The following is a 24,196-nucleotide window of genomic DNA, read 5'->3' as shown; positions in this document are numbered from 1 at the left end:
TGTTTTAACTATCACCAAAATTCTCATTAAAATACATAATACATTCAAATCAAATGTAGAAAGGTCAATATATCTTCAAATTAAACATATACTATACAATATCTATGACTAAACATTAGAAAATTATAAATTTCATAAAAATAACATTTTATGTTTTTTAAAAGAGCGAGTCAGAATTAAATAAATTGTATATTTTTCAAAGATAGAGACATATCAGTGAACAATATGAACTGATTATTAATTTTATTTTTTTAATAAAAATAACTAAATTAGTATGCGTTAATAGGCAAAAATTACAATTCAGATTCACATTGTATCAAATTTTGTAATGTTACTTAATCTCAAAAACATAACAAATTAATGCTTGGGTAATCAAAAAAAAATCAATAGTCTTTGCAGTTTTGGCTATTTATTTTAACGAAAGAGCAGTTAACAAAATGTATAAATCATTGTAGCACAAGTGACCACAAAAACTACTGTCCAAAGGCTCAAGAGCAGGTTCATTTCTTTGACTTGGCTGCCAATGACTCTCAGTAACAAAAAGTGGTTGTAGAAGCATGATACTCCCAAAATAGTGGAAAATATTTTGGAAGAAGCAAATTTTAAATCTAACGATAATATAAAGCATCTTAAATCTGAAGAAATCACGAGATTTCTATCAATTACATCCATAATGGAAAATATGGAAACAAAATAAGATGAATGGTATTGATGATGTTTTTTCATATCTCTTAGCAAAAGAAATAAATAAAGAAAACGAAGATCCAGAACCAAAGTATGTATATGAATGTCAAAAGAGACATGACTGGATAAAATGGAAAGATATAATTTAAGTCGAACTAGATTCCCTTAACAAACAAAACATATTCTGACCAATTGTGCTCACACCCAATGATGTGAAACCTGTTGGATACAAATCGGTGTTTGTCCAAAAACGAAATGAGAAAAATGAGATTACAAGATACAAAGCTCGTCTCGTAGCCCAAAGTTTCTCTCACATGCCTGAAATTGATTATGAGAAAACTTATTCTTCCGTTATGGACGCAATCACGTTTAGATACTTGATGAGCCTAGCAGCCAATGAAAATTTAGAAATGCGTCTCATGGATGTGGCTACGGCATAATTATATGGATCATTAGATACTGATATCTATATGAGAATCTCATATGGATTTAAAATTCCTGAAATGTTAAGTTCCAAAGCTAAAGAATTATGTGCATTAAAATTGCAAAGATCGTTATATGGCTTAAAGAAATCAGGACGTATGTGGTATAATCGTCTAAGTGAGCATTTAACAAAAAAAGGATACACAAATGATCCTATATGCTCTTGTGTTTTCATAAAGAAACTATAACCGTATTTGTGATAATCGCGGTCTACGTTGATGATCTTAACATTATCGGAAATCAAGAAGAAATACAAAAGACATCAGATTATTTAAAAGGAGAATTTGAGATGAAAGATCTCGGGCAGACAAAACAGATTGAGCATTCTCAAAAGGGTATATTTCTACATCAATCTACATATACCAAAAGAGTACTGAAACGCTTTAACATGGATAAAGCATCTCCTCTTAGCACACCGATGGTCGTTGGATCACTTAATGTTGAAGATGATCCATTTCGACCATCTGAGGAAAATGAAGAAATACTTGGTCCTGAAATCTCATATTTAAGTGCAATTGGAGCTCTTATGTATCTTGCAAATTGTACTCGACCTGATATATCTTTTGCCATCAATCTTTTAGCAAGATTCAGTTCGTCCCCTACACGAAGACATTGAAATGGAATTAAACATGTCTTTCGTTACCTTCAAGGGACCATTGATTTAGGTCTATCTTACCCTAAAAATTCAAAGGGTCAAATGATTGGTTTTGCAGATGCAAGTTATTTGTTAGATCCATACAAATCTCAATCACAAACAGGATACATTTTTACAATTGGAGGCACCACCATATCTTGGCGTTCTCAAAAGCAAACACTCGTAGCTACTTCTTCAAATCATACTGAAATCATTGCACTCCATGAAGCAAGTAGAGAGTGCGTATGACTGAGATCAATAAACCGTCATATCTGATCAAGTAGTGGGATTAACAAAGATGCAACCTCAATAATTTTATATGAAGAAAATGCGGCATGCGTGACTCAAACAAAGGAGGAATATATCAAAAGCAATAGAACCAAACATATACCTCTAAAGTTTTTCTCATACACTCAGGAGCTCGAGAAGAATAAAGAGATTGAAGTAAAGTATGTTCGATCATGTGACAATGCTGCAAATCTCTTCACAAAATCACTTCTTACCTCTGTGTTTAAAAAGCATGTCTATAATATAGGGATGCGACACTTACAAGACCTATAAAGCTATTCAATCGAGGGAAAACTTGTGCAGTTGTACTCTTTTTACTTTACTATTATTTTTTCATTGGGTTTTCCTTAAAAAAATTTAACAAAGCAACAAAGACGCTGAGATATAGAAGATAGTGACACTGGTCTCCAAGGGAGAATATTGTAAACGTGAAAAAGGATGTCAAGGAAAGAAGTCAATGATGACTACTCCATCCATCTGCCTGCACCGAATGTTGACGTATTTCGTGTGAAATAAATTTGAGTAAAGCTCACCGTCACTATGCACGCACAATAATTTTAACTTACAAAAATTTAATTGCTTACTATTATAAGAAATATAAAATGGACACTTGATATAACTAATAATAATATTGCGTTTATTCAAAATTTTTAGTACAGATAAAACTAATATTTTTAGGAAACAATTTTTTCTTCTTTTTGAAAGATTAAAATTAGATTTTTAAACATATTTTGTACTTCTACATGAAGAAATTAAAGAGTCTATAGTTCGAAAAGAAGTTCTCAAACATGGTGTATTGGCTATTATGGCCCATTGAGTTTGAAAATAAAATCCAGTAACTATAAGTAGGTATGTTATATAGGATAACCCAGTCCACTTCAACCCTATATAATTTAAGTTCAGTCCTAAGTGAACCCTAACCTTTTTCGAACCCATCAAAATATGTAAAAGAGGGTTGAACCCTTTTCGAACCTTTTAATTTTAAAGATAGACTATGATCGCGGATATTTCATTTTCTTTATATATATTTATATATATTTGTTTTAGATCATTAGTGATATATATCGACGATAACTATATATTTAAATATTTATATAATTATTTAAAAACAATAATTTTATAGTTTATATGTCGTAATTACTCAATTGTTTCAAACTGTTACATATCTGTTATTAAAGGATTAAAAATATACATGGAACAAAATATCTAAAAATTAATCTGTGTTTAATTTATACTAAATTCTTACCTTCCCTTTTGAAGTTTGGATTACCTTTAAGCAATTTTTATGTTTATTTTATTTTAGATAATATATTGTTATATGTAAGTTTAAGATATGTTAATTTGTAGACATGAATTATATAATTTATTATGTGATATCCGTTTTACTAACATACTATATTATTTAAGATAAGTATTTATATTTTAAAAAATAAAATATTTAATATATCAATTTAATATAATTTTATCATATTTATTTCAGTATAATAGTAACTTTAATCTGAAAGACTATGATTGTAAACTAAATAAAAATGTGATAGAATTATTTTTCGTTTTATAAAATGATAAATGAGTATATATTAATGTATAACAATATTTAGTATTAATTATGAAATTAGATGAAAGTTTTTAAATCAAATTTTAAGTATTTAGATTTGTTAAAAATCTTTTTCAAAAAAATTATTGGAATTTTATATATATATATAATATATATATAATATATATAATGAAAGATATCATGATTAAAGTAGTTACATAGATATAATATAAAATTAAATGATAGGTATATTTTAATTAATGATTTTAGAAGATAATCAAATTTTAAATATCACACATGAAATAAGTAATGACTTCTCTTTTAATATAATAGACTAGAGCTTTGACCCGCACCTTCTTACGGATATTTTTTTTATTTTATAATTATATAATTTTGATATTGTCGTAGAAGTTTTAGAAGATTTACATTTAATGTTATACTAGGTTTTGATCCGCGCTTTAAAGCGCGGATTTATTTTTCTTTTTTTTTTAAAATTTTTGAATAGTTTGTGAAATGAAATATTTTCATTTATTTTTATTGTATTGTTTATTTTTATTTTTATTTTATTTTATAAATGGGTATTTATGTTTAAATTGAACTTGATTTTTTTTCAAAAATTTGAAGTGGTATTTTAAAATTTTTCAATCAATTTTCACTTTTATGTACTAAATTTTTGAAAGATATAATTTTTAACAGATTAACTTGTGAATAAATTAATATTATATTCTTTTAATAATTTTTAAGTCTTTCATTATCAATATTAAAAATATTTTCAAAAAGTTTTTAATTATATTGAAAAAAATAAATAATAATAATTATGTGGAAATATTTGTTAATATCAATATTAGAACTTGCCCAAATGCCCCAAACGAAAATGTGAACTTTGATAAATATTAAAAAATCGGTCCAAATGACCCAAAACCGTGAAATTAAATGAACAAAAAGTTTGGGCCTATAATTAAAAGACCCATTAATTGAAAATGATACAAAATAACAGAAATACCCTTAATGAAACATGTGACTTCCTTATAATAGAAGGGTAGGTTTAGGGCCGGGTCAGCTTAGTCTAGTGGCTAAGTGGCATCCAAGGTACCGGGGTTCGACTCCACCTTCAGGGGTTCCTGGGTGTGAGATTTCCCCAAGTGGCACAAAAAAAAAAAAAAAAAAAAAAGGGTAAGTTTAGGTAAAAATTCAAATATGATCATGCTTTAATAGTATATATATATTATAAATCTATAACTATTATTTAAGCTTCTTATTCGTAATTATTAATGTATAGTGATTTGTTTTTTATTATCATATAGACTTTTTATACATTTCATTTTCTTATTGATTGTTATTACTTATTAGTATATTTTTGAGAGTTGATACATAAATTATAATCTGAAATAATCAAATATATAATCTCTTCTAATATAGCTTTTTAAGTTTTACAATTTGCATACAATACATTTAAAATTTTTTTAGTTATACTACAAATATTTGTTTATTATATATATTTTCATGTTGTGTTAAAAATAATATTGAAACTATATTACTTTAGTAATTTGCAAGATCTTATAAGTAAATACATTTTTATGTTTAAAAATATAGCTCTATTATTTTAGTAAATTGTATAAATATTAGTATATATCATATTATTTTAGTAATTTTTTCAATATCTGATATTTTATGCCATGATATTAAGTTTTTCTGATTTTATTATTAACTAAGATTTCAAAAATATTATATTACTTTGTTTTTTACAATATATTTGTTTTTTTGTGTTAGATTTAAAAAATAATATTTTTATCATTATGATTTTATCTTTTATAAAGTTGGAATATTCTCATTTTGATTTTGATATTTATTATTTTAAAACTGTATACTTGGTCAAGAAAAATTTAAAAACCTATGCAATTATTTTTTGAATGGAAGATATAATTTTTGTTTTCTTTGTTACTAATTAATTCAGTATTTTATAAAATATATTTGATTTTTAGTATGATTTTTTATATTTTTTCTCAATATATTTTGTTATAATTAAAATAAAACTAAATTTATAAGTAAATTGATTTGTCACTAATATTTTTTAAATTTATCTTTTTCTAGTAACACATTTTTTAAATAACGCATGAACTAAAGGTTAGTATATACTATTATGCTTGTATATAGTTATTTATAAATAATATATTGCTGTTATTTTCAAAATAAATAAAATAATAATATATATGTTGTAGATATAAAGTTTAACATATGTTAATAATTAATTTTGTTTAAAAATTATATAGTTTGCGAATTTAACCAATTTTATGATGAATGATAATTTTATTTGAATGAGACTGTTTAAAAAGAATTTGTTAATCTACCTGTTAAATGTATTTTAATATTTCAACAAATAGAAAAAAATAAAAAAAATCATGTATATTCTTAAGAAACCAAGAAAACTTTTAGTTTGTTAAGAAATAGATAATTACTTCAAAATAAGGTTCCCTATATTTAGGGAATCTATTTTTCAAAAATCTGATTGGTAATTTTTTTTTAGAAAATCATAAACCAAAACCCATTTTAAAACTGCAAATAACCAACCTCTCAGTTATAAAAGTTAAGATATCAAATTTAAAATATATAGATGGAAGTTGGTAAATAGAAAACCTGAAATATATGATAAAATATTAAAAGTAACCAATCCACTTTTCAAATCTACCAGATAACACTAAATAAATAAATTAGAATTAAGTTGATTAAGGATATACTGCATGCAAAATATGTTAGTGTAGATTTGATCAAATAGATAAAAATGGTTAGAATTTTCAGCCTAATTGATTGGTAGGGCTGGGCAAATAATCCGAACCCGAAAAACCGAACCGAACCCGATCCGAAAAAGTAGCACCGAACTCGAATCGAAATTGATTAAATATCCGAACGGGTTCAAATTTTGGTATTTAAAGAACCGAAACCGAACCCGATCCGAACCGAAGATTTTGGGTACCCGAATGTATCCGAAATAAATTATATACTTAATATATAAATTATTTTTATATATAATGTATATTAAAATATTAAAAATATATAAGATACCTTTAAGTTTTTCAAAATACTCGAAAATATATGCAAATAGTCAAAAATAAATGTTTAAAATAGCTAAAGTATACTGAAAATACCAAAAATAGTTAAATATCTATTGATTATTATCCAAATATTCAAAGAAAACCAATTTATATGTTTAAATTAAGGTATTTTGACATATATGTTATGAAAATTTATATGTAATATATTATCTTTCTTATAGATTTTGAAAATTTAAAGTATATAATGAATTTTGAAAATTTAAAAACATTTTAAATGGGTTATCCGAACCCGAACCGAACCCGCAAAGATCCGAACCGAACCCGAACCGAAATTTAGAAATATCCGAATGGGGCTGAAATCTTTGACCCCGAAAACCCGAAACCCGAATGGACTGAACCGAAACCCGAATGGGTACCCGAACGCCCAGCCCTAATTGATTGTATGTAGATCTTTATTATATACTAGATATGAGCCCGTTGCGTTGCAACGGTTTTTTGGTGTTTTAGTTTTAATAAATAACATAAAATAAGAATAATTGTGATAATTTTATGATTGATTCGTATATGTTGTATGAGATTTATTTTATAATTAAAATGTTTATAAGTTCAAGTTAAAATTTGTATTTTGTAATCATGGTACATAGATGAATTTTATTTATTTATTTAATAGATAGTTTTTGTTCATGATTTTTATAATTAATTTATTGTATTGTTGAATTTAAAATTTATTTTTGTTTAATATTTTTTTTTAAAAGTTGTTTGGTTTTTCAAAGTTGATATTAATATGATGGCGATTATATATTTAAAATATGATGGCGATTATATAGGTGACTTGTCTAATATATCTCATAACTAAAAGTATATATACTAAGATAATAACCAAAACAAAAAAAATTAGAATTAATTATAAATATTATTTAATAGTAATTTTCCATTTTTAAATTCCTAACCAAAAGATAATTGCAAAGATTATTTGATAATTTTTTCTAATGCTGTGACATGTATTAAATATGTAGTGACTAAAATATATGTACCATGAAATTTTTTTTAAAAAAACGAAGTTTGAAACAACTAATTAAAAAAATATTTAATGTTAAAAAACAATTTTAAAATTAGTTAATAGTAATTTTTAGAAAGTTTCCTTTTTCAATAAAAAACAGTTTTTAAAAATAATTTATTTAATACAATTTTTTCCCTAAAATCTTAAATGAATCTTATCATTAAAGACTATATTGAGCTAGGTTTTGGTCTAAGATTTTTTAAAAAAAATATAACTACTATCAAATATTGTTTGACAGTTTTTTTTTACTTCTTTACAGATATTTTTTTCTTCATGATTTGAATAAAGAAAAACTAACATTAAGCAATTTTTTTACAATTTTTGGTTAATTTTTTTAAAATATAATTACGATTAGATATTTTTACACTTATTTTTTCTTTATGATTTAGAGAAGGAAATTAGTGTTAAATACTTTACAAATTGATTATAGTTTAAGTTTCTTTTTTTTGGGCAAATAAATTTTCTTTTAATTAATTATTTCCAGTTAATTTAACTATTCCTAAAAGCTGGCATTTTCAAAATTCGTTTATTTTCAATATCACTAATATTTTTACAATTTTTCTTTGTTAATTAAATCATCATTAGAAAATACATATTTAATTAAAATATTATATTTAATTATTATAATGGTATATTTAAAATTGTGATATATGTTAAATTATCTCATAATTAAAAATAATTATACTAAGATAATAAAATTAACTTTTGTTAAAAAACTAATTACATAGTAATTTTCCATTTAAAAATAATTATAATAATTATATATTTAAAAAATATATTATATATAAATTTTTAAAATATATAATAATAAAGGTTTTTTTAACGAATCATCATTAATATATAAATATATTATATATTTACTTTTCTTTTTTCTTGGTATAATATAAAAAGGAAAATTACTATGTAATCATTTTTTATATAGTTATAATAATTTTTTAGTTTATATATTTATATTGACACAATTTTAATTAAGTAGGCTTTAATATAAGGTTCATTATCAACAAAAAAATAAATAAGTAAAATTCATAAATTAGTTAAGGAAAATTTCGTATTATTGTTAAAAAAATTCTTTAAATAAATAAGATAATCTTTAAATTCTTTAAAAATTACTTAATAATATTCTTTGTTTATTATGAGATAATTCGTAAAAAATCCTTAAATAAATAAGGAAAATTTCGTATTTGTTAATTAAATAATTTATAGTATTATATTTATCACCAAATTATTTTTAAAAGGAAAATTACTATGGAATCAATTTATTTTAGATAATTATAATAAAAGTTAATACAATTTAACACATGTCACAATCTTAAAGTGATAGTTGCCATGTGTCGCGATCGTGTTAATTAGTAACTTTGAAAAACCAAGCTTTATATAATAATATATTAACATTTTAAAATATTTTAAATACAATAGAAATCAATATACATGTTCTTATTTAAATACACATTTTGATATAAATTTATGAATTTAGCTAGTCTTATGTACGTGTATGAATATGTTCAAAATATAACGAACTGTATGTGTGTTTATGACCAAAAAAAAAAAGAAGACATTTATAATGTAATAGGTGAACCGGATCTATACCTATATATGACATTCAAGACTTATTTGATGACTATTTTGTATTCATTATACAGGTAACGTAACTATAACATAGGAATAAGTGATTCCGGCTTAGATGTCATTAGATAGACTTTGTTGAACTGTGAGTTCCGCCACTTGGGTTTGAGTCCCGGCCACTGGGAAATTAACATTTTGGCATCGCCAGGGATAGAAAACCGACATGTGGCAACACGTGATTAGTCTGGACCACTTCTATGGGGTCAAGATACCTCTGTATAATTCAAAAAAATAAAAAGATAGACAATGATAAATTATATTATTCAAAGCTCACATAAGTAATGAAATTTGTTAGAATGTCTAGTAGTATTGAAGATGAATATATATGAATTGATAATATTTTGGTCTGTTGTAGGTACAATTCGTGAAGGAAGCAAATATGATTTTGTGAGTTCAAGTGATGTTCAATTTTAGTCAGTATTGAAACCAGAAAATAAGCAAAGTCGTGGGTTTTTATTAGTATATAAGACAGTAGTATTTGAAACTAGGGTTGGCCCGCCCTACGGGCGGGAAGTTATAACAAAAATATTTTATAATATACATTAATTTTTGAAATATTTAAAAAATCAGTGTAAATTGAAAACGATATTATGATATCATAAAAGAACACATAATGTTTAGAATTCTGAAACCATATTGTTATTTTTAATAAAATGTTTGTTCTATACGTTAGTTATTTCGGTGATATTTGTTTTTAGTTTTAGTTATATTGTTTGATTATATGTGTGAATTATAAATTTTCATGGGATCTTTGCAGAATGTAAGGAAATTGAATCTTAGAATCGTTGCATTTGGCTAAATTTATATATGGTACTTAAAATGGTTTGAAAGAAAGCAGTGTTCAGTTTTGATTTATGCTGGTAAGATAATTTTATTTGTTTCTTTTACTTTACGTTATAAATAATCATGTTTCATTTATGTATTTTTTGTCTTGTTGCTGTATTTTTTTTCTTTTTACCGAGTTCTTCCTAACTATGCAAATATTGATCTTTTTACTTCCATTTTTATAAAAGAATTATGGTAGAGTTCTTTTTCCCAATTATTATACTGTATAGATAAATGTCAACGTCATACAAAAATTATTGATGCTTGGCGAGATATTGTATCTACATGTCCGTGTTGTTATAATGTTTAGTTGCTCTTATTTTCTTGCTATAGGTTGTTTTTTTTGTTGCTTAATAGATTGTAGTAACTGAGCTAGTTATTGCTTAACCTACTATATATTTATTTTACAATTCATTCACTATGTTTGTGTACTTAACAGTGCTTTAGGGTGTGGGTTGTCAGTTGTTCTTTGATGGAGTGTTTTCAATGAGAAGTCTGTATTGGTGAATTACACGTCTATGGAATAAATTGTTTGATAATAAATTAATAACTTTTGCATATTTGAGTTTGATAATAAATTGTTTCAAAAATTTGCACCTAACGAAATCTATGGATATTTAATGAACATAGAACTGTAAAAGAAATTTGGAGAAAATGACGTGAAAAGTAATAGTTTGAGAACTCAGACATTGCTAGAATAACTATTTGCATTTAGGAATAGTTTGAAAATGACGTGAAAAATAATAGATCGATATTTACATTCTTAGCCAAAAATAATAATAGATTGAGAACTCAAACTTTCTTTTTGTTGCTTGAGTTGGGTTGTTTCTTTGTTTCTTTCAATTTCCAGTTGTAATAAGTTGCTTGCAACACTCAAAAGTTCAAAATGGTATAAATTTTAACATTTTACAAAAAAACACTCGAACATTGCTAGAAGGGAAAAAACTCTTGTTTAGCTACTTGGCTGTCTTTCTTTTGATGTTGGGCGAGAAGTTCTTTTATTTTTTTGGACTTTGTAGTTAACCAAGCAGCTAAGTCTGCAAACTTGTAACTCCCGTTATGAAACTCGAATTTCAAAAAAAAATTAGTTGCATTTAACAAAGTAAAAGAGTTTGTCTAGCTACCCGGTTTTCAGAAGTTTGGACACTACAACTTTGGGAACTTTCAAATTTCTCATTTCTCTGTGGAACTACAGCATGTGTCCAAACACGTTACTTAAAGGCTTTCTATCATGGAAACTTTATATACGAAGTGTACTTGAATCCAGAGATTAGGAACATGATTCCAAACCTGCAACTTGTCCATTTTTTAGTGTTGTGGTAAATGGGTTGTAATATATTTATCTTTTAACCATCGCCTTTTGCTCCATAGCCTTTGAAACAATAAAACATGGAGAACACAGAGAATCTTAGCTAAAGTGTTTGTGTATGTGTTTACTGAAGAAGTGGTTCAATAGCTCCCTCTATCTTCGCAAACCGTGAAGGTCCCGCTGACACATTCATGGATTGTTGCTCGTGTCGTGTAATTACTCTTTGTGGAAGGGTTGTCCGCTGTTAATTCTCTTCTCTTTTCTTTTTGTTCATCATCTCAAACAAAAGGCTGCACTGTGTTTGAGGCCAGACGTTGTTTGAGTTGTTCTCAGCTCTAGTCTGGGTGATGACTCTTGATATTAGCAACTGTTCTAATTTTTTATGAAGGTGATCTGCAGCATAATCAAATTCACTCTCACATCAACCGTATCCATGCAGAGTTGTAACAGTTTATAATTAGCTAAACTCCATTGACTAACCCAGAAATACAAACTTAAAACTTTGAAACCAAAGAATTTGGCTACCGTACCCGTGAAGTTGGATTGCAACTATTACACGCCTGATACTCATCTGCATGATTAATTTTAAACAAATGGTGACTCGGGAGGCGATAATTTCCATCCCAAAAAGTTAAAGATTAATAAAAACATGAGAAGTATGACAAATCCAGCAAGTCAACGTTTGTATTAGCTAAATCCATTAGCTGAACCTAAACTGCTAAGTCGGGATAAAGGCTGTTGTATCAGTAAGCTGGACAAACTTGATCTGTTCGTCAAAGCGAATAGAACCTGGTGATGCCAAAAGTTTGACGTGGCTATTGCTTCTTACGACATCAAATACGCTCAGTTCATTGACCCTCTGAACCAACGTCGACTGATAACTAAAAACCGATTCTCAGGTGGCTACTTTCGGAAAATGAATCACTAATAGACTTAAATTAACGAATGAATTTACAGAATAGTTACCTTTTCATCGAGGAAACCCGATCTACACCCATGAGCTCTCCACCCTTTTCACATTTGTAGCTTCCCAAAACCTAAGAATACGTGTTACGACGGTCTCTTATTGCAATGACCAACCTTCAGACCTGATAATTGGATCTTAGTGATCGCCATTCCTGGATATTTTCTGCTTGATATTTTGCACAACTATGATTTCACGAAGATTGTGAATTTGCTCTAGGATCTAGACATCTTATTATATAGTCAAATCACTTGATAGTGGATGTGAAAAATACGCATTGAAGAACATGTAGTGGAGTGAATTGATTGCCACCATGCATTAGGGAAAACTATGTGTATTTTTCACATCATCAATAAACCATCCATTAAGGAGACTGAAACTTATACTCAGCAAAAAGTGTAGATAATTTGCTTTCTTTCTTTCTTACCGGTGCATGAGGATGGTTGAATCGGCACTTAGGTCCATAGCTACACCGCCGAGTTTGTAGATATTGTCTACAATCTCTTGCACCTGGATAGGGACTCGGTTGCACCATTTCATGTCTCATCTGACTACTCTCAGGAAGATGTGGAGAAACTGGATAGGGACTCGGTTGCACCATGCCATATCTCATCTGATTTCGATGTACTAAAGAAAATAGACAACAGAGGATATCTTGAAACTAATAAGACACAGTAAAGTAATCTTTCTTTGTGTTCCCACTCACCGGTGGATGGTTGAATCTGCAACTTAGTCTAAAGCCACAACGACCGTTTTTTAGGTAATAGTAACTATCTCCTACACCGGTGCGAGCTGGATATTCACTCGTCTGAGTTGCATTCTCCTGAGAAAACCGTGTCGACACTTTTTTATCATAATGATAAAGAACAGAGCAGTGAGTTCTTGATCAGTACCTTTACCATCTTTTCTCCCGAGGATCTTGGATCTCTTTCTCGTCTCCGATCAGTCCTTCCATAAGATTCCCTCGTCCTCAAATCCGTAGCGTGTCCCTGAGAATCGAAATTAATAACAAATCATCAACCTTCGCAAGATGTAGATAGTTCAACTTTGTTTCCTTGGTGACTTTTACTTCTTCTATCATCGAATCTTTCTCTATATTACTATTATGAGGACTAACACCGAGTTCATTCATCGTATCAAAGAAGAGAGCAGATTATCGTTTAGATTCTTTATCTTACCTCTGTTTCTTCTATGGATGTCGACTCTGTTCTTGTATCAGTTTTTTTAGCCTCTTCGATTTCCATCACCGAGTTCTCTCCATCGCTCATTTCTGTTCTTTTCTATTGTCTCTGGAAATCAAATCGAAGAATGGGTGGGGGGGGGGGGGGTTTGATTCTTTAAATCCAAGATTGTTTCCTTATTAACTTCATTTGTTTTTTTTTGTTTGACATCACTATGCGTTACTCTGCCAAACTAATTGCAGAGAAACAGATCCGTCGAGGGTGACGCCTGGTTTCACAAAAGAAAAAGTAACGCAGATTGTTGGTGGGCCCAGGGAAAACCCAGCATAAACAAAACTTACAATCTATTTCTCAAAGACACATATAGCTCAAGATACAGAGTTTCATTTAATCCTATGTGTCACGTTTGTAGAGCTTCAGTTTATGACCTGGCATCCCATGTGGACATCCCAGGAGAGATTAAAACTCTCTTTTATATATAAAGATTTGCATTACTCTTTTATTTGTATATAATCGAAGGATGGGTTAATGTGATGATGGATTAATGTGATGCTGGTTTAAATTAAGTAATCCAGTTATATGTTATGCAAGTAGTGTGTAATATCAGTAATGGATTTTTGAATGGGTCCAAAACTTAATGACAACCTCTAGTAGTAGATAAAGTTATGACCTAAGCTAATAGATTAAGATACTATACATAAATGTGACACACACACATTGGTTATATCAATTAGTCATCCACCTTGAAATACAGCTAATATTACATTATTGTTGCTTAGCTTTTTATTTTCCTTTGATTTAATAATGGGCTAACCCCGCGGCCCACAGCAGACACCACCTCATATCACGAATTGTTGAAAAATACGGAAATAAAAAATATTAAAACAAAAAATATAATTATCTCTTTCAGAAACCTCATCATCTCCTCGTCGCTTACTCTCTCTCTCTCTCTCTAGACTCGAATCCTAAAGGGGAGAGAGATTGCTTTTCAACCCTAGTTTTTTCCCGCCGCCACACAACAACACATCATGGCTTCTCCCGATCAGTTACAGCAACAAGCGCAGCTCGCGATGGTCCTCGGCTCCGAAACGGCGCCGTTCGAGACGCTCATCTCCCACCTCATGTCCTCATCCAACGACCAGCGCTCCTCCGCGGAAGCTCTCTTCAACCTCGCCAAGCAGACCAACCCCGATACCCTCGCCTTGAAGCTCGCTCACCTCCTACAGCTCTCCCCTCACCCCGAAGCCCGCGCCATGGCCGCCGTCCTCCTCCGCAAGCTCCTCACTCGCGACGACGCCTACCTCTGGCCGCGCCTCTCCCTCCCCACCCAATCCTCCCTCAAATCCTCCATGCTCTCCTGCATCCAGCGCGAGGAGGCCAAATCGATCTCCAAGAAGATCTGCGACACCGTCTCCGAGCTCGCCTCCGGGATCCTCCCGGAGAACGGCTGGCCGGAGCTCCTCCCGTTCGTGTTCCAGTGCGTGGCGTCCGACTCGCCGAAACTCCAGGAATCGGCGTTTCTGATCCTCGCGCAGCTCTCGCAGTACGTCGGGGAGACGTTGACTCCTCACATCAAGCATCTCCACGGCGTGTTCCTCCAGTGCCTGACCAGCGACTCGGCGAGCTCCGACGTCAAGATCGCCGCGCTCAACGCGGTGATCAGCTTCGTCCAGTGTCTATCGAACTCCACGGAGCGGGATAGGTTCCAGGACGTGTTGCCTGCGATGATCAGGACGTTGACCGAGTCTCTCAACAACGGGAACGAAGCGACCGCGCAGGAGGCGCTGGAGCTTCTGATCGAATTGGCCGGGACCGAGCCGAGGTTCCTCAGGCGGCAGCTTCTCGACATTGTTGGCTCGATGCTTCAGATCGCGGAGGCTGAGTCCCTCGAGGAGAGTACGAGGCATCTGGCGGTTGAGTTTTTGGTGACTCTTGCCGAGGCGCGTGAGCGTGCACCTGGGATGGTTAGGAAGCTGCCTCAGTTTATTGACAGGTTGTTTGCGGTTCTTATGAAGATGCTTGAGGATGTTGAGGACGATCCTGCTTGGTATAGTGCTGAGACTGAGGACGAGGACGCTGGCGAGACGAGTAACTACAGCATGGGACAAGAGTGTTTGGATCGGTTAGCAATTGCCTTGGGAGGGAACACTATTGTTCCTGTTGCGTATCAGCAGTTTTCTGCTTACTTGGTTGCCTCTGAGTGGCAGAAACACCATGCTTCTTTGATTGCGCTTGCGCAGATTGCTGAAGGTTGCTCAAAGGTAAATCCTTTGCTTTGGTATTGTAACTGTAGGGTTTCGTTGTTTTTTGCTTTCAGTTGCATTGTAAATCATGATTTATTTGGCGAGGATTTACATTTTGATCTTGAATATAATGTAGGTGATGATAAAAAATCTAGAGCAAGTGGTGTCCATGGTTTTGAGCCAATTTCAAAGTCCTCATCCTCGCGTCAGATGGGCAGCCATAAATGCGATTGGACAGTTGTCTACAGATTTGGGTCCAGATTTGCAAAACCAACATCATGAAAGAGTGCTCCCTGCACTCGCTGCTGCTATGGATGATCTCCAGAATCCAAGAGTGCAGGTTAGATCCCCGCTAACGCTGTTTATCTATAATATAATCGTCTGGCGCTTTCTAAAGCAGTATCTTGTGACCTCATGTAGGCTCATGCTGCTTCAGCAGTACTCAACTTCAGTGAAAATTGTACACCTGAAATATTGGCACCTTATTTAGACGGAATAGTGAGCAAGTTACTGGTGCTACTACAAGTAAGTGTATTGTGCAACTCTGTTTCTTAAAATTACCAACTAAAAAGAGTGCGCTCGGTGATTAACTTTGGTTTATAACGCTGTTTCTGACAGAATGGAAAACAAATGGTGCAAGAAGGAGCTTTAACAGCTCTTGCTTCAGTTGCTGATTCATCACAGGTATGTGTGAAGACGTTATCTTGCATCTATTGTTTTCCTTGCTTGCAACTCTTGATCTGAAACAATCTGGATTTGCAGGAACACTTCCAAAAATACTATGATGTTGTCATGCCTTATCTCAAAACTATTTTGATGAACGCAACTGACAAATCTAAGCGTATGCTTCGTGCCAAATCAATGGAATGCATCAGTCTTGTTGGAATGGCAGTTGGAAAGGACAAATTTAGGGATGATGCTAGACAGGTGTGCTTATATGCATGGGTTTCATCAATTTTCAAAATTGATGCTATATTTTGTAATCTTAGTTTTGTACTACAGACTACTGCCGTCAAACTTTCTATATGATTTTCAACCTACTCATCGCATGAAAATATTTTCCATGCCTATTCCAGGTCATGGAAGTGCTTATGTCTTTGCAAGGGACTGAAATGGAGGCAGATGATCCTATAACGAGTTACATGTTACAGGTAAATTCTTTACAACATGCTAGGCTGATGTGTCATTTATAAACGTATATGTAAATTCACTTGCTCATATTTATCTTACATATTCGTAGGCATGGGCTAGGCTTTGCAAGTGTCTGGGCCAAGATTTCATCCCATACATGGAAGTTGTGATGCCTCCTTTGCTTCAGTCAGCTAATCTGAAACCAGATGTAACAATTACATCTGCTGATTCAGAAGATGAAGCAGAGGATTCCGATGATGAAAGGTTTTTCATTCTGCTTTACACTTCATCTGATTGTTATGATGTCTATGTACCCTGCTTTTATTAGTTCATATGCCTTTGCATAAAAAAACCTACTTACTCTTTTGTGAAAAATTGCATGAGTAATCTGTGTTGTTGGAGGTGCAGCCTCCCCTGCATAGTTTCTTGTTTTTTTTGTCTTGAGATATTTTTTATACTGTGATTCTGGTATGGCATGTTTAAGATGTTTTTCTGTTTTGTATAACAAACAATTTCAACTAGAAATATTTTTGCTGTTTCAATATTTACCCTATCTCTTGTAGCCAATTAATGTTGCAATAGGTAATAGGTGAAAAATAATAATAGACCTATAACCTATGGTCAAACAGAGGAAGTATGAGTTCGTCGTGGATGTATTTGTACTAATTCTATTTCTTGATGCAGCATGGAGACCATTATCCTGGGAGATAAAAGAATAGGAATCAAAACAAGTGTCCTAGAAGAAAAAGCCACAGCCTGTAATATGCTTTGTTGCTATGCTGATGAGTTAAAAGAAGGATTTTTCCCCTGGATTGGACAGGTTAGTATGGTTAATTAACTTCAAATTTCGTCAGTATCCTCTGCTGCTCATGGAATGGGTAGATTGAATTGGTATATTGTAATGTAGGTTGCGCCTACACTGGTTCCCTTGCTGAAATTCTATTTTCACGAAGAAGTTAGAAGAGCAGCTGTGTCAGGTATATCAGTAAATATATCGTAGATAATGCAATCTTTAGATCTGTAGGGCACAAGTTTCTTATAAATTTGTTATCTTTTCTTTCTAGCCATGCCGGAACTTATGCGCTCAGCCAAGCTGGCCATAGAGAAAGGGAAATCTCAAGGGCACGATCTGTCCTACTTGAAGCAGCTTTCTGACTACATTATTCCAGCCATGCTGGAAGCTTTGCATAAAGTTAGTGTGTATCCTGTTCATATTTTTTTTTTTCTTTTTCCCTTTGCGGCTTCGATCCATTTCTGATGACTAGATATCTTTGTAGGAACCTGATACAGAGATCTGTGTGAGTATGTTGGAAGCTATAAATGAATGCTTGCAGGTAACTTTTCATTAGCCATAAGAGTGTATTTTTAAGAATCCTATTTTATATGTGCATCGTCAATTCACTCTCCAGCATATTTCCATTTAGCAATGCTGCACTATCTTTGGTGGTCTTACTGGTTCAGTTAATATAAGCCATCTATGTGATTGCTTGTATTGGGAAGCCTGTAGGCAAAATGAAGATCTTGTTTTTCCCTTACTTATCACTTGTTTAATTCTTCTGACTTCTGAGCATAGAGTATCGTGAATGATGATTTATGTTACCTTTCAGCTGGCCTTATTTTTAACCTTTGTTTAGGTTTAGTGTATGTTATAGAGAACTTAATTTGAGCGAGTCTCTTATAATGTTCCTCTTAATGGTATCGTATAACCTGTCACTGTATTTCAGATCTCCGGAAATCTTTTGGACGAAGGGAAAATTAGATCCATAGTTGATGAGGTAAAGCAAGTTATGACAGCTAGCTCTAGCAGGAAGCGAGAGAGGGGAGAGAGAGCTAATGCTGAAGACTTTGACGCTGAAGAGGGGGAGCTTATTAAAGAAGAAAATGAGCAAGAGGAAGAAATTTTTGATCAGGTTAGGTTTCTGTGATTCACCATTGTCATATGGAAGTGTAATGAAGTTTGCTATCTTCAGCGCTCTTATTCATACTTGATATATTGTCTGCACATAGGTCGGTGAAATATTGGGAACACTGGTTAAGACATTCAAGGCCTCGTTTCTACCTTTCTTCGATGAGTTATCCTCTTACTTAACTCCTATGTGGGTAAGTTACCGTCATTACTGGCGCTGATGCAATATTAGTTCTTGTCTGCCTTGGTTTTCTGTTTTGATATAGATATGTGTATTTGTTTGAGTTCAGGGAAGGGATAAAACCGCTGAAGAGAGAAGGATTGCGATATGCATTTTCGATGATGTTGCAGAGCAATGCCGTGATGCTGCCTTCAAGTAAGGATATGCATTCACTGAATATTTGTACACGAGGCATTTTCAGTATTCAGTGCTCTTATGTATTTATTTCTGATATTTGTTTGGCAGATATTATGATACTTATCTTCCATTCGTACTGGAAGCTTGCAATGACGAGAGCCCAGAAGTTCGACAGGTATATCCTCCATTTTGCGTATCTGGTGTTTCTGGAGCTGTACGCTAATTTATATGACCTACCTTGTTTGTTTCAGGCTGCCGTTTATGGGCTTGGTGTTTGTGCTGAGTTTGGCGGATCTGTATTCAAGCCTCTTGTTGGAGGTAAAGTATACCTTTTGACCAGTGGTAGTCTTTAGGGGTATAATCGATGCTTTGCAGCTAAGTAGTGACACGTGCTTTTTGTTTCAACAGAGGCTTTGTCAAGATTAAATGTTGTGATACAGCAGCCAAATGCTCGGCAATCTGAAAATGGCATGGCATATGATAACGCTGTATCAGCTGTGGGAAAGATCTGCCTATTTCACCGTGACAGTATCGATTCTTCTCAGGTAGCTTTACGATAACCATCGCGAGTTACTTTTGCTTTGCACGAATACATATGGGTTGCTTTTGTTGATCAACAACTTTTAACTTTTGTTTTTGGGGTTTCGTAGGTACTTCCTGCGTGGTTGAACTGTTTGCCTTTAAGTAATGATGTTATTGAAGCGAAAGTAGTTCATGATCAGCTCTGTTCAATGGTTGAGAGGTAATCAAATGGGTTTAGATTCTAATTTTTGATTTCGTTGCGACTTGACTGTCTAAAACGGCTGATTGATGATAAAATTGCAGGCAAGATGTGGACCTTTTAGGCCCCAATAACCAGTATCTTCCTAAAATCATAACAGTTTTCGCTGAGGTTTGTTTGTTAAATACGCTTCTTATAGACAGTATTTTGATCTTTGCATTGTTGCTGTACTGATAATAAAAATATCAATGTGTGTGTAAATCGTGTGGCTGGCCAGGTGCTTACAGGGAAAGATGTGGTGACACAAGAGACGGCAGGTCGTATGGTTAATATCCTAAGGCAACTTCAGCAAACACTGCCACCATTGGCATTGGGGTCAATATGGTCAACACTGAAACCCGAGCAGCAGCACGCTCTCCAATCCATGCTTTCCTCCTAAGAGGCGCACCAGTCTGGTCTCTGTTCATCTACAGTGTCTTGTGAGCTTTATTTTTCCACCACAAAGCGTCGTCAGTTTTGCATTCATGTGTCTTACATTATTTTTTGGTTTGCTTTATTCACCATTTGTTGTTGGGAGGGATGATGAGTGGGTCTAAATCCTTCATAAGTAATGAAAATGAAATTTCTATCTTTATGGTAGAAAGTGTATATTAGAAGGAAAAGAGGGGTTGTGAAATTGTCAAGTGTCAGTTGGGAATTTGGGTTATGATTCCCTGAAAAGACAGGTTTATGTTTGGGAGAAAGATTGTTTTTTTGTATGCAAGTGAGAATTTTGATGGAAATTATTCTTTACACTCATTGCTATTGTTGATTTGTATTCTTTTGATTGGATCTTCTTTTCCTCTAAATTAAAACTGGATTTTATTGTTATTTCGATACAATCTTAGTATTGAATAACTACATCTACATTTAACTCTGCTTAAGAACTTAAGAAGTTAAGAACGAATACATTTCTAACCCTTCATATTCTTTTCCAGACAAAAAGATTATGACCAATACTTCAATCAAAAGTTTAAACCGAGGTTATGACAACATGGTTCTTCAAAAGCAGACACATGATAAATGTCTTGTTGTGCTTTGATATTTTTATATTTTAAGAAGTTAGAAAATGGTCCGCACGTAATTGATACATGGAATCCACATAACCGAAACTCATGAATCATTCTACTAAACACACCCATCATTATAAAATCATATTCGTATCATCACACGAAAATACACAATAACTAGTAGTCTTCGGAAAGACGAGACACCCACTAACCCTCGACCCCGAAAACATACGAGCAGAAAACTTAAAAATATAACTTAATAACCTATATACTTATATATTTCCATCTACGGTACAACACTGATACAAAAATGGACCATCAAACAACTCAAAAGCCGAAAACAAAGAAGAAGAGCAAAGGCGCCAAGAAGACCAAGTTCGTGGGAGTTAGGCAAAGGCCTTCAGGAAAATGGGTGGCAGAGATCAAAAACACGACTCAACAGATACGTATGTGGCTTGGAACCTTTGAGACCGCAGAATAAGCTGCTCGAGCCTACGACGAAGCTGCTTGTCTCCTACGTGGCTCCAACACTCGCACCAATTTCGCAAACCATTTCCCAAACAACACACAGTTATCTTTGAAGATCAGAAACCTCCTTCACCAGAAGCAGAGCATGAAACAACAACAACAACAAAACAAACCCGTCTCTTCTTTTGCGGAACACAGCATCAATTACAATTCGCCTGCTACTAGTCCCACCGCCTCCACCACAACCACACTGATGCCATTCAGTAATAATGTGTACCGCCCTGATTCATCTGTCATATTACAACAAGAACCCGACAGTGTCCAACTTCTTTACTCTTGGCCACTTGTCTCTGAACTCAACCATCAGGTTCCTTTGACCCAGAGAGGGGAAGAACCGCATGGACATGTCAACAATCATAACTTAACCGATCAACATTTGGGCCTAGCTGAAATCGAGAGACAGATCTCTGCATCCCTATATGCAATGCATGGAGCTACCACTTACTACAACAACATGAATGCAGAGTATCCAATATTCGATCCAACCGATCCCATTTGGGATCTGCCTCCACTCTCTCAGCTCTTCTGCCCTACATGATCTCATCTTACATTTCCTTTTCAATTCAACGAATGTAAAAATAGAACACATCTCTACAAGTCCTATTGTAACTAAACAAAAAAATGGACAATGTAAGAAGATGGCACAACAAAAGCATTTGATAATGAACTCTGAACTCTCTCAATGGTCACTTTACCAATGAATTGAACCAGAATAAAAAAACAGGAAGGCGGTGGAGAATGTGCAACATAAATTGTACAGGATTAAAAAAAGAAACATGTAATCAACAAGAATCACAAGTAGAAACATAATTTTGAAAATAAAACTTTTTTGGTTGCACACTGATTCAGAGTAGAAAGGTGTCAGTAGTCTTCACCTTCATCTTCTTCATCATCTCCACCTTCAGCACCCACTTCTTCATAATCTTTCTCCAATGCCGCCAAGTCCTCACGTGCCTCTGAGAACTCACCTTCCTCCATACCTTCACCAACGTACCAGTGCACAAACGCCCTCTTCGCGTACATCAGATCAAACTTGTGGTCGATCCTTGAGAACACCTCTGCAACTGCTGTGTTGTTGCTGATCATGCATACAGCTCTCTGAACCTTGGCGAGGTCACCTCCCGGAACAACTGTTGGAGGTTGGTAGTTGATTCCACATTTGAACCCTGTTGGGCACCTACAAAAACAAAACCAAAGCAATTATGTTTACAAGAGCAACACCAAGGTTAAAGAAAAACAATAGCAACTAGTTCGAGTTTGTAGATCATACCAGTCAACAAACTGAACAGTCCTTTTAGTCTTGATAGTACCAACAGCAGCATTAACATCTTTAGGAACAACATCTCCACGGTACATCAAACAACAAGCCATGTACTTCCCATGCCTCGGGTCACACTTAGCCATCATGCTAGCTGGCTCAAACACGGCATTAGTGATCTCAGGGACTGATAGCTGCTCATGGTAAGCCTTTGCAGCTGAGATGACTGGAGCATAAGACGACAGCATGAAATGGATACGAGGATACGGGACAAGGTTGGTCTGGAACTCAGTGATATCCACATTGATCGCTCCATCAAACCTCAGCGACGTTGTCAGGGACGATATGATCTGAGATATCAACCTGTTGAGGTTCGTGTAGGTCGGCCTCTCGATATCTAGGGATCTGCGGCAAATGTCATAGATGGCTTCGTTATCCAAGAGGACAGCTACATCGGTGTGTTCGAGTAGGGAATGCGTTGAAAGAACACTGTTGTATGGCTCTACAACAGCAGTAGAAACCTGACAATCCATCAAAAAACAAATTAAAGAACCGTTCAATGTAAATAACTAATGAGTTTACTTTGTACCTGAGGAGAAGGGTAAATGGTGAAACCAAGTTTAGACTTCTTCCCATAATCTACAGACAAACGTTCAAGCAAGAGAGACCCCAAACCAGAACCAGTTCCACCACCAACAGCATTAAACACCAAAAACCCTTGCAGTCCAGTACAGTTATCCGCGAGTTTCCTCACACGGTCAAGACATAAGTCCACAATCTCCTTCCCAACTGCAAATATACATAAAATTAAAGGACCATTTTGCAAAAAAACTCCAATAAATTAGAACAACAACACAAAAAAAAATGTTTTGTTAATTTCTCTCACCAGTGTAATGGCCTCTGGCGAAGTTGTTAGCAGCGTCTTCTTTACCAGAGATAAGCTGCTCAGGGTGGAAAAGCTGCCGGTACGTTCCGGTACGGACCTCGTCGATAACGGTAGGCTCGAGATCAACGAAGATAGCTCTAGGGACGTGCTTTCCAGCACCAGTCTCGCTGAAAAACGTGTTGAACGCATCGTGTGCAACACCAACCGTAGTATCACTGCCAAGGAAAAAAAAAAAGACTATTAGATTCTCCAATAAAATGTTCTAAAAAAATCGGTTTTAGGCTCCGCTCAAACGCCAATATATAGGTTATAAACCAAATGATTTTCTAAATTTTTCTAAAAAATTAGTGTAAGCAGTGTCTAATTAAATTTAATTAGCAAAACAGCTGTTCTAAAAATCGGTGTAGACATAGCCTAGTTTTGGTTTTTTTTTTCTAACGACGAGCCTAGTTTTGTTAGGCGCTGATCCTCTATGTAAAGT

At 33.4% G+C, this 24,196-nt stretch overlaps 2 protein-coding genes, 1 long non-coding RNA gene and 1 pseudogene across 3 annotated transcripts in view; 2 read left to right on the top strand and 2 right to left on the bottom strand.

The window, feature by feature from the left end:
- Positions 1-11,700: 11,700 nt before the first annotated feature.
- LOC130509673 (uncharacterized) lies at positions 11,701-13,133 on the bottom strand. Its single transcript, XR_008943668.1, has 4 exons — positions 12,882-13,133; positions 12,457-12,578; positions 12,021-12,061; positions 11,701-11,883 (listed from the first exon to the last, which is right to left on the bottom strand). It is a non-coding gene; the product is annotated as an uncharacterized LOC130509673 (long non-coding RNA).
- A 1,416-nt stretch (positions 13,134-14,549) lies between these two features.
- Positions 14,550-20,792, top strand: LOC130509396 (uncharacterized). The gene is made up of 20 exons (XM_057005301.1): positions 14,550-15,896; positions 16,015-16,218; positions 16,299-16,403; positions 16,497-16,562; positions 16,641-16,805; positions 16,955-17,029; positions 17,119-17,273; positions 17,694-17,829; positions 17,917-17,986; positions 18,074-18,201; positions 18,287-18,343; positions 18,734-18,919; positions 19,017-19,109; positions 19,206-19,291; positions 19,382-19,448; positions 19,525-19,591; positions 19,682-19,818; positions 19,924-20,015; positions 20,099-20,165; positions 20,272-20,792. Exons 1-20 carry the CDS (start codon positions 14,664-14,666, stop codon positions 20,431-20,433), a joined length of 3,351 nt encoding a protein of 1,116 aa, XP_056861281.1. The 5' UTR covers positions 14,550-14,663; the 3' UTR covers positions 20,434-20,792.
- A 406-nt stretch (positions 20,793-21,198) lies between these two features.
- On the top strand, positions 21,199-22,482 carry LOC130509395 (ethylene-responsive transcription factor RAP2-11-like; annotated as a pseudogene).
- The window catches only part of LOC108847867 (tubulin alpha-5 chain), a 2,441-nt gene continuing 455 nt past the window's right edge, over positions 22,211-24,196 (bottom strand). The window contains exons 2-5 of the mRNA XM_018621226.2: positions 23,716-23,930; positions 23,419-23,618; positions 22,842-23,350; positions 22,211-22,748 (exon numbers count right to left, since the gene is read on the bottom strand). Coding sequence (XP_018476728.1) covers positions 22,433-22,748; positions 22,842-23,350; positions 23,419-23,618; positions 23,716-23,930 — 1,240 coding nt within the window. The 3' untranslated portion in view covers positions 22,211-22,432. The remainder of the gene's footprint in view (positions 22,749-22,841; positions 23,351-23,418; positions 23,619-23,715; positions 23,931-24,196) is intronic.

The sequence above is a fragment of the Raphanus sativus genome, chromosome 3, assembly GCF_000801105.2.
Source record: "Raphanus sativus cultivar WK10039 chromosome 3, ASM80110v3, whole genome shotgun sequence".
In the NCBI taxonomy this organism is placed as follows: Eukaryota; Viridiplantae; Streptophyta; class Magnoliopsida; order Brassicales; family Brassicaceae; genus Raphanus; species Raphanus sativus.
Note: the sequence above shows the minus strand (reverse complement) of the source record. Positions and strands in the feature narration are given on the sequence as shown.